The sequence below is a fragment of the Oryzias latipes genome, chromosome 7 (assembly GCF_053564925.1).
Source record: "Oryzias latipes strain Hd-rR chromosome 7, Olatipes_Hd-rR_3.1".
Classification (NCBI taxonomy): domain Eukaryota; kingdom Metazoa; phylum Chordata; class Actinopteri; order Beloniformes; family Adrianichthyidae; genus Oryzias; species Oryzias latipes.
In genome coordinates this window covers 15,576,434-15,587,855 of record NC_136243.1, presented here as the reverse complement: position 1 = coordinate 15,587,855, position 11,422 = coordinate 15,576,434, and the positions used below count along the sequence as shown (strand labels likewise).

The 11,422-nt window shown below is 38.6% G+C and overlaps 1 protein-coding gene across 2 annotated transcripts; it reads left to right on the top strand.

Moving 5' to 3' along the window:
• On the top strand, positions 1-10,977 carry LOC101164400 (cell division control protein 42 homolog). 2 transcript variants are annotated; one of them, XM_011477455.4, is made up of 6 exons: positions 1-178; positions 714-852; positions 964-1,036; positions 2,956-3,065; positions 8,949-9,146; positions 9,915-10,977. In XM_011477455.4, the coding sequence occupies exons 2-6, from the start codon at positions 748-750 to the stop codon at positions 10,002-10,004; spliced, it is 576 nt and encodes a 191-aa protein (XP_011475757.1). In that variant the 5' UTR covers positions 1-178; positions 714-747; the 3' UTR covers positions 10,005-10,977. The 2 variants fall into 2 exon arrangements, with proteins under 2 accessions (XP_011475757.1, XP_004070885.1); XM_004070837.5 differs by having other exon boundaries at positions 36-178; positions 9,294-10,977.
• Positions 10,978-11,422: the final 445 nt, after the last annotated feature.

The following is an 11,422-nucleotide window of genomic DNA, read 5'->3' as shown; positions in this document are numbered from 1 at the left end:
CATTGCGCTGAATGTCTTACTTTGAAAGTCACATCCGGTGTGATTGTGTTGAGCTCGACAATGGGCGGAAGTAAAGACTGACTCCCACTGACAGACTGAACCAAGTTACTGCTCGCTGGTGCCAACGCCCGGCGAAACCGACAGCCAACCTTTGCAAGCAGAGTTACGGGTAAAATAGGTACGTAGCCCAAACATTTGAATTCCTTTGTGTAAATCCATTTAAAGATTACAAGCTGGGTTCCCACCAGTCTTTGAGCTGCAGCAATTATGCTAATGTTTGCTAGTTTGCTACGCTAGCCCTCATGTTAGCATTGGATGACTGAAACTAGCAGCACTTATCATTTGTTGTACAAATACAAAAACTAAATTTAAATATGTTTTCTGATTAAGTAAAATGTCCGTGTGAAAATAACACCTGGTACTATTTCCGAATTTTAACCATACTTGTTTTTTTTACGGGCTTTTTGAGCACCGAGCCATCGTTAGCCTCTAGTGAATGATAATACTGGGGCGTGACTGAACTGAAGTAAATAAAACGCTGAAGCATGAGTATTTTCCCGCTGTTTAATTTGCTCATCGAACTGTTGATTACTTTTTTTTTAATGAACAAGACTAAAAGGCCTGAACAACGTTTAAAATAATGTACCGTCTGAAATGTGAACTGGCCCAAGCTAGCCTAAAGTGAGGCAACACCTCCTTCTCTCTCTCTGCAGTTCTCAGTTGCTAACAGCAGCAGAAAGCACAGAGATGCAGACGATCAAATGTGTTGTGGTGGGTGATGGTGCAGTAGGAAAAACCTGCTTGCTGATTTCCTACACCACCAACAAATTCCCTTCTGAATATGTACCAACAGTAAGTATTGCCCGCATATTATTCTTCCTTTTTAATCTTTATGGTTTTAAGACAAAATGGGATGAATTCCATCCAACATTTTATTAATCTGGATAATATTCTTCATCACAGGTATTTGACAACTATGCAGTAACTGTAATGATTGGAGGTGAACCATACACTCTGGGGTTATTTGATACAGCAGGTATGACTTTATTTAAACCGTTTTATTTAAATAAAATTAACATAAAATATAATAAAATGTTTTCCAAATTTGCACTTTCTGGAATTGCAGATTGTAATGCAGGTCTGCTTGGTTTGTATTAGCTACATAGATCTCATATTTTCTACCTTTACATACATTAGGGCTGCACGATATGAGCAAGACTTGCGATGTGCGATATTAGTGATCAATATTGCGATAACGATATAATTTGCGGTATATAAACAAATGGTAAAACAACCAAGAACATCTTTACCATCTCATTGCAACAGTTTAAAAAAATGATACTCCAAATGACCTTCGTTGATGTAGGAGGCAAACAGCTAACATGAAAGGGCTCATCTGATTGGTCAACATCGGAAAGGGTCCATCCAATTGGTCAAATGCATAAATGGATTTATTTGATTCGTTAAATGCTTCAAGATGCCATAGGATTGTTTTAGCACATTTAAGGTAACCATTTATTGCGATTTTTGCTGACTTTTGCGATATGGATATTGCACTGCTTGATATTGCGATAACGATAAATTTGCGGTATATTGTGCAGGCCTAACATACATGTATATACATAAGCAGCTGGATAGCTCAGTTGGCTGGATTTAAGACTGCCATGCAGGAAATCTACTGTCACATTGTTATATATTGTTTTAGACTAGTTCCTGGTGGTCAACAGTTTTAACTTCCTGCTTACTACATATAAAGTTTTGGTCTTGTACTTATTAAAATTGTACATATATAGAAAGAAATTAGCTAATTTCAATGCATGGTAAAAAGGACAAAATAATCACTGTTAAAAACTAAGTAGTCAGAAGTTTTGGTCTTTTGATAAATTAAATCGCTATCAAAGCCGGGTACCAATCAGTATGAACAGTGCTGGTACAAAACGGCTATCACCACAGTTGATACTGATTGGCTTTGGAACATGACGTTACAACACATTGATAAAACCAGAGCACATATTTTTTAAACAGTAATAATTTTAGTGATCTTCAACCCTGCTCTCCAAGAGCCCCTTTCCTGCTTGTTTTCCAGCTGACCTGATTACTTGGATCTGGTGTGTTCAGTCGATCAGAAATTGAACACCAATCAGCTACGCTTGCAGGGTTTTTAAAACAGTCGGAGGATTTTAAAGGATTACGGTTGGAATTCCAGAAAATGAAGTTGGGACTAACATTTTTCATAATGCAAATATTTTTTGTCTTTAAATAAGTCCCCGTAACAGAATAGAGGAGTTAAGGGTTTACTTAGAGAAAATCATTTTCAAGTTGTTTCTGTTAATCTTTTTTTTCCCTATTAAAGCCTTTATAGTTGCATTTTGTGAAACACTTATTGACTCCTGGGAAGAGTCTTTACGACTCTGGTTCTCTTTTGACAAATGACACGCAAAGATTATTTCTGATAAGTTATGTATTTCAAAATCAATTTCCAGCTAAGGCTCATTTGGTGAAGAAATTGAAAAAAAGTGAGCAATGCATGAATGTTGCATAATGGCCATTTCAAGCTTTTATTGCACCAGGGTCAAAACTACAGTAGAAATAACAATGTAAAGACAAAAATGGAATGGTCAGGGAATAATATTTAAAGTTGTAATTCTTCTCAACTGTCAGTAGGTGTCAACATAGACTCATTAGATCTGTCAATCTAGATCAAAGTAAAAAATACAGTATATAAGCATAACAACTAAGAAAACAAAGTACTTATAATAGATTATAATCCAAGTTTTAAAATGTACTAGTTCTTATTAAATACTTCTTTTTTTTTTTATTAATTATTTTGAGCATTTAGTTGTTGTCTGTGCGGTTGGAGATCTCTAAATTACTAACACAAACTGCTGCTGACTGTGTTGACTTTTGTCTACCATCACAATTTACTCCCATATTGAGCCAACTGTCTCTCTGCAGGTCAGGAGGATTACGACAGGTTGAGACCCCTAAGCTACCCTCAGACCGACGTCTTCCTAGTTTGTTTCTCCGTTGTGTCACCCTCTTCCTTTGAGAATGTTAAAGAAAAGGTGAGTGTCCACTATAACAGTAATTTTGCTCACCCCCACAATGCGACCCCTGTATTTGTTCATTTGTTCTTAGTTTTTTTCTTGGAAATAATACCAATGTCACGATTCAAAGATCAAAAGTATTTTGTATCCAAAAATAATATATTTTGAAGAAAATGCTGCAAACTACTTTACTTTATTTTATTTTTTTACTTTGAATGGCCTTGATAAGCTAAATTCACTTTAATCATTTTTAGACCCATCTAACTTTCATGCTAATTAGCTGGATAAGCTGTGTGATCTCAGCTTGCTGTGGTTTGGAGCCAAGCTCTCAGCACTCACCATTTCCTGGTGCCAGTGGTGTAGGGATGCAGGGTTTGCTGTGTATGAAGGAACACGAGTGCAGCTGCTTCCTATTTGTCTCTTGCCAAGAGTTCTGGCCATTATTTTGTTTGCTGTTTCATTCACTGACTCTCTGTCCTCCAGCATGATTGTAAAGAAATTAATGTCACTGATCCCATAAAAAAGGAAAATATAGGTTTAGAGTGGCATTTCTTTCTGTCGTTTTGAATGGAAGATAGAGAAGACGCTCCAGTTGCTCACAGCTCCATGATGATTCACGTCACATACTCTCTTGAAATAACAGTCTTGCTAATGCATCCCTCAGTTTGTGAATGAAAAATGGCTAAGAACCTGTAATGCTGCCCAGCTCTACTTTGTAGCAATCATGTTAAGTAGAATGAATCCAACGGTTACTATGGAAACTGACATAAACAGCTGTGCAGCAGCTGGCAGTTGCGGTCAGTGATCTACAGGCGGATCGGTTCTACCAACTTCCCTGTTTGGAAAGTACTCCTCATCTATTTTGGAGGTCATTAATTAACAAAGTCCCTAATGTGTATGTCAAAATAATGGGTTTGAGGGAAAATAATCTGTGTCAACATTTAATTTGTAAGATGTTTTTTCTATATCATAACATGCTATGACACATGGGGCATGTGACATGCTGCTCCAGGCTTCTTCTTTCTCAGCTCCAGTCTGATAAATGAAAGACTTCAGCCAGGCTCAAACTGTATTAATTTCTCCTCCACAATCAATTTTCAAACAATTGGCACCACCGTGAATTAAAAGTACGTCACTACCAAGTCCGAGTCTCTGATTGGTCAAAGTTTCCCCTGGTTTCATTTCTAATGCTCACCCAGTGGTCAGGCGTTTTGTATGTAGAGCTCAAACAGTCGTAGAAACCTGTGTAGCTACGGGTGAATGGATGAGTTTGGGATGTGGAAGCCCAAAACGCACATCAACATAGACTTTTCATTAAAAATGGTCACTTAAATGTAGCTTTAGTTTCTATTAGTCCTAGCTGTGGCACTAGACAAAGCTGTTAGATTTGCTGGAAGTTCTTTTTTGGATAAAGGGAGGCTAGATGGGTCTTAAAGCTTGGTTAATTTAAGTTCTAAAAACCCTGATTGATGACAGAAAAAATTCATTTCTTTTTGGGTGTATTTCATTGTTTTAACCATGATGTTTTTTACTTGAATTTCCTTTGTTGTTATGAACATGAACAGTTTTTTTTTTAAGGCACTGGAAAATGCTTTTGTATGTTTCTATAGTCATATGCTGTCATCATTGTTGTGTCCCACTATTACGCTTGTCTGAAAGGACAGTCTGAACATTAAGCTGTGAGAGCTGCCTTAAAGTCCCACTCCAGTTATAGTTGATCTGCTGTAAAAGCGTACCCCAGTGGTTTTTTAATTATGATTATGCCGTTTTAGCCAAAATCAAAAAACCTGCAGGGCTCCAGACTAACTTTTTTCACTAGGAGCACAGTGGCCCCTAACTAAAAATTTTAGGGGCACAACCAGAAAATTTAGGGGCGCATACTGTAAATCAACATTCTAACCAAATCTACTAATTTCCACTGTATTACTAATAAATACTTTAATAATAGATGCAGAAATTACAATGTGCTGTTTCTAATTCAGTGTCACATTTTATTCTTCACTTTTGAAAATGCAACAACAGGTAAACTGACAGCACCATCGCTGTCATGACAGTACAAATAGTAAAGAAAACAGATGGAAATTTATCTTGGTCACACCAAATAGGTGCAGCCAAGATGCACAATAAGCGTGTTTGAGATCACCCAGGTGAACTCAACGCTGCGCAGATCACCTGGTGTGAGACATATTTTTGATTTTGCTCCAACATCAACTGTCAATCATCACAAAAATATTGCGAGAAAGGGGTGGGAGCAAGGGGCAAACCTACCCGGACACAGCTGGAAACTGAACTGACTGAAAGCTGCCCTACAGACTACAAAACAATGCATTATGGGACATGTGTCCTGATGGTTTTTGTAGTTGAGTGATTAATTAAAATAATTTAAAATACCAATTCATTAAAAAAGACTACATGCATTACAAAACATTAAAATAATCGTAAAATAAATATATGATAACACAGATCACACTAAGGGGGAGAGGAATATAATAACTAAATTGAATGTTTAGGACAACTCCAACTTCCTGTTGTCCTTCAGTCTCGCTGCAGATTCGCCTTCATCTCACAGCGCGCCCCCCCCGGCCTGGTCTCCCCACAACGATCCAGGCGAGGTGCCGGTTCATCTCAAACACGGCTATCGTTGCATTTTCCCCACGTATTTTCAGTGTGTCTAAAACTAATGTTGTTTTTGCCCGCACGTGTTTAATGTTCAAGCCCCGTTAGCTGTCACGCATGTAGGTGTGGGACATTTATTCCCCTCAGCTGACCCGACTCCCGCGGGAGCGGTGTGCTGCCGTAACAGCCGTGCATAAACCGTTTGATGCTCCGCCGTAACCGTAACCAAAACTTAACCTTACTCCGGGTCTGTGTGACCCAGAGAAAAGTTCAGCACTGACTGCATGTATTTAGAAAATTACGAGCGAATAGATACGTTCTAGAAAGGAAAGTAAGGAACTCCTTAATGTGGTCTGGGGAGGGGGCTGTCAGGTGTCCTGCTTTCAAGCCCTGTCATTGTCCCGCCCCCAAGAGTCATATACCCCACTGTGATTGGTTGGTCATCTCCGTGCACGACAATGAAAAAGTGTAATTCATTAAAACTGGCGGGCTGCAGTAACATTAAATTTTCATTTAAGGCGGGGGCCGCAAAATATCATCTTTGGGGCCGCAAATAGCCCGCGGGCCGCGAGTTTGAGACCCCTGCTGTACACTAGTCGCAGGCCGGAAGAACGAATCAATAGTTCGCTTGCTCATAGCTCAGACGCACATATCAGGTTGTGACGATATTTGTCTCCGTTTCCTTTCCACAGATGTTTACGCGCGCGCGAATATCTCTAGGCCCCTCCCCCTCCACATATTTTAGCCACTTACAGTGACTTATTCTTCTCACACGCAGTGGCCGCCTCACAGACGGGCATCACGCGAGAGTGTACGTGCTCGCGTTTCATGAGTATGTGCGCGAGTGTGTGTGTCTGCCTGCGTGCGTATGCGCTCGCGTCTCAGATTATTTCATTGATCATTGACTTGCCCCTTCCACATTTAATGTATAAAAAAATACGGAGGGTGGGGGAGGCAAATTTACTGGTCGCACATGTGCGACTGGATGTAAAATTCAGTCGCACACTCTCAAATTTTGGTCGCAAAATGCGAGCAATTGGTCGCAGTCTGGAGCCCTGACCTGTATCTTTTTCTGTGACACGGTTTCTGCAGAGTGACAGTAGTTCATTAGAAATTCACAGCTGATTTTTAGTCTGGACTGTCGGCCGGGAAGTACACCTTACAGCAGGGGTGAGCAATTATTTTAAGTCACGAGCCACATAGGGTTCTAAAATTCGATAGAAGGGCCGGACTGCGAGCCGATGCGTGGTGTGAGAATGATATAACATGGAATGTAGATGAAAATATTTGGATTGAAAATTATATGCTAAAACAGAATATTCTAGAGTTTTTAAAATAAATAACACTATTTATGAAATAAAACAACAATCAAATAACACTATGATTTTCAAAGACAAAAATTCCGGAAAAATATACTGATACATTTATGAATAAATAAATAATAATAATAATAATAATAATGGATTGGATTTATCTGCGCTTTTCAAGACACCCAAAGCGCTTACATTGTGTCCATTATTCATTCACTCCTCATTCATACTTGATCATGATAAGCTACTGTTGTAGCCACAGCTGCCCTGGGACAGACTGACAGAGGCGTGGCTGCCATTTCGCGCCTACGGCCCCTCTGACCATCACCGGGATCATTCATACACATTCACACACCAGTGGAGCCACACTGGAGGCAAGGAGGGTGAAGTGTCTTGCCCAAGGACACAACGACATTTTGGCTGGTGGGGATCGAACCGCCAACCCTTCGATCATTGGACGACCCGCTCAACCACCTGAGCCACTGTCGCCCACTGTCGTCCATAAATAATGGATCCTGTCCCGTCATAATTCCGCAGAGACTTTGAGCTCATCGCACGTCTCAGTTTGCTTAGCTGTGCTGTGTCCTGCACGTCTGTTTCACATCCAGTAATAATGAAAAAGCAAATTTCAATGTCTTATGCTGCAGCTACGCATATATCTGTGTTACCTTTTCACCAGTATATAGAGTTCCCTCGTTTATTGCAGGAGTTACGTTAAAAAAATAACCCTGTGATTTTGAAATCCACAGAGTCTGATTACAGACATTTATGGCAGTAAAACTCCTCACTGCCTAAATAAACTTTTCTCAGGCGGACATGAACATTTTCACCATTTTTCTCTCTTGTTTAAATTCTCAAACCTTCATAGAAAAATTAAGTCCAGGATCTTAAAATGAAAACAAAGATCTGATCGATCACAGATTTCTGATCTGAGGAGCTCCGCGTTTCTGTAAAGGAGACACGGCATGGACTGAGGAGATTGATTGACATGGTCTCCAGCCAATCAGGACACAGAACAGGGGTGCGCTGTTTAAAAAATGCAGCATAATTGCTCTAAAAGAATGAGCTAAACCGGGAAAGATGAAGGGAAGACTTCTTCTCTTCTATTTGACAGGGATTTTAGAGGGTTTCAGGTTGGAGCACAGACTGCAGGAGGGGGGGAAGAAAATGTCATCAGGATTTTCATTGGAGTGGGTCTTTAAGGTGGTGTGCTTTCACACTTTGATGTGGCATCAAGAACCTCAGCATGACCCTGCTTCTAATTCATTTTGTGTAAAAAAAAAAAAGATTATACATATTGTTTGAGATCAAATCAGAAAAAGTTATATTTTAACGTATTTGTTCAATAAATCCTTGGAAAAGTTGTGATAAAAGTTCCCTTAGAAATCTGCCTGGATGAACAAGACTTTGTTTATTTAAACAAGCGAAGGAGACCTTCATTAGTTATTCAAAAGGATGAAACTATTAATTAAGTATTAAAATTAGTGAAATAACTTCTGTTTTTTGTTTGTACTTTTACACAGACGGCTACAAATGATCAATTTCATAGTTTTTATTTTTTTCCACTGAAATCCCATACAGTTTAAAAAAAAACTATCCCCATGCGTTGTGTTGAAAAATGTATAAAAAGATCTTACAGTATTTGTTAGGAGAAAACAAAAAACATAACTTAACATTCAAATAAAAATATTTGACTGTTAATACATTTTGAAAGGATGAAATATTATTAAAAAAATATTTAAAGCAGTAAAAGGTTTTTGAAAAAGAATTGTTAGAGGCCTTAATAGTTTCATGTGGCTTATTAAAAGTTTCTGTAAAAAGATTTTATTTTATTTTATTTTAAATGACCAAAATACACTCACACTGAGCTCAAGAAATAAAAAGCAAGAAAGATGGACAAGAATATTTTACTTGTATATTATCACAGTCGCAAACCTATCTTATTGATATATTTGTGTTTTCTTCTCCTCTCCAGTGGGTTCCTGAGATAACTCACCATTGTCCCAAGACCCCATTCCTTTTGGTAGGCACACAGATTGACCTCCGTGATGACCCCTCCACAGTGGAGAAGTTGGCCAAGAACAAGCAGAAGCCGATCACCCCAGAGACGGCAGAAAAGCTGGCTCGTGACCTCAAGGCAGTCAAATATGTGGAGTGCTCAGCCCTAACTCAGGTAGGATCTTCCCTTCATTTGCTTTGTATTTAGCATTCTCCTCTCCAGGCTGGACATGCTTTGTCTCGTCTTTTGCTAACTGCATTTGTAAATTCTGTCTAACTGTGTGTTCCCTGTGCTTGTCTCTTCTTCTCCTTTGGTCTGTAGCGAGGACTGAAGAACGTATTCGATGAGGCTATCCTAGCCGCATTAGAGCCCCCCGAAACTCAGAGAAAGAGAAAATGCTGCTTGTTCTGATGTCTCTGAACGGCTTGCTTTGCCTCTCGATTGTCTGCTGCTTATTGATAGTAAAGAAATGTCCATCACGTGCATTTCTTTGAAACTCTGTGCCCGTTAACAGTTTTCTTTCTGTTTGTGTGCTCTCTTTTCCACTTTGTCTAACCACGATCACACATGTGGCCTAAGATGACAGAATGCCAATGTTAAACTTCACTTTGTGTGCAAATGGATACAATTGGATACAACTAAGAGTTTTTTTTTTTTAAAGTTGATGTTAACTAGGTACTGAGCTCATGTGTTGTATCCAATAAGAAACATTTGTTGTTTTTTTTGTCTTACAGTTGTAGTGACATTTTATTTCTTTACTGCTAGATCAAGATCTTTACTCATCTTGATCATGGAGAGAATCTTACAAAACATGATCTGAATAAAGGAAATCTTTCATTGCCCTGCCTCATTTCTACTCCCACAGCTTGTTTTAGGCTCTAGCAGGAGCACATTTGTTTGTCTGGACTACCTTTTTTGAATAATAACATTTTGTTTTCACAGAAAGGATTAAAGAATGTGTTTGATGAGGCAATACTGGCTGCCCTGGAGCCTCCCGAGCCTAAGCAAAGGCGTAAATGTGTTCTGCTCTGAGTTTCCTCACGCTGGTCCTCATCCTTCTCTAAATTTAACTCCATGGGATACAAGAGGGTTTTCTGCAGAAGCACATTCCACCACAAGTTGAGATATAAAATATTAACCATCCCACTGAGTTAACATGAAAGCTTCTTTTTCTTATGTAAAATGATTTTGAGACTGAAAAACCTTTGATGTCACTTTAAATGTACATGATGTAAAACCTTACTGCTTAGGCCGCCGACAAATTGAAGACGGTTAAAACAATTTTGGGAGGTTTTATTCCAAAAGGACCAATGTGGATTCCAGGAGTCTTTTTTGTTGTTGTTTTTTTTCTTGTTTGAGTATCATGTAAAAACAAATGCTTACATTTTTGTGTAATACTTTTTCCTGTTGAAATTGTGACCTCAAGCTCCAGTTGGTTTAGACTGTATTTCTCCTGTTTTGGTCAAAGAAGAATTCTTCTCGCCATCTGGAAAAGTTTTTTTTTTTTTTTTACTCCTAAGAGTTGGATGTTCAACCCGTACGTAGGTTTCGAAGTTGTGTTCAGGAAATTAAGCCGTTTGACTGTTGCTATGGAAACTTTCAAAGCATCCGGATCAGAGTACTTTAAAACAGTTTGAGCACATGGTTGTCCCCTTTTAGGTTTCCAACAGAAGTGTGTTGTGGAGGTGATGCAAGTTGAAAATGTCCGACTCATTACCTCACCATTAGCTATTTAGCATCATTTACGCTTTCAGATCTTAATGGACCGAACTAAGTGAAGTTTTGACTACACTCAAACCTATTCAAGGGTGAGGGCTTGAATTTGTTAATATAATTGGGATAACTTATTTACTGAAAGTGTATTACTAATGGGGTTCAATGAAACCCAGATGGAATTGCCAGGAAAATGCATCTGGTTTGTGTTCAGTTTGACAAAGTTGTATTGTTTGAATTTTTTTCTTTTTGCTTGTAAAAGAACTACAATAAAGCAGTATTATAATTATAATTACTTTTTTCTTTTGTATTAGTGGAAAATGGGTTTAAGCATGTTCACATAGCAAAAACAATCTTAAAACAATTTAAAGCCTTCCCACCTTTGAGAAAAGTGCTCTTTTATTTAGCTGGTATGGTAATATACACCCATCTAACAGAAAACATACAGGAAGAAATAAAAACAAACCAAATCACTCAGTCTTCAAACCACTAAGACATGTTTCTGCAAAATAAGACAATGGTTTATTGTCCTAGATGTAAAGTTAACAGTGAAGTATTTAAGCTCTGGGTGAACCAGGAACAACATAATAAAACAGAACTAAGTTAAATGTCAAATGCAAATTGAGTTTCCAAATGATACGGTCAACCTGCCTTCCTGATCTTAACAAAACAGAAAAACACAAAGAAAATGGGGGTTCATCGCTAAGGCTCCACAACCACAGTGTCACAATAGATAC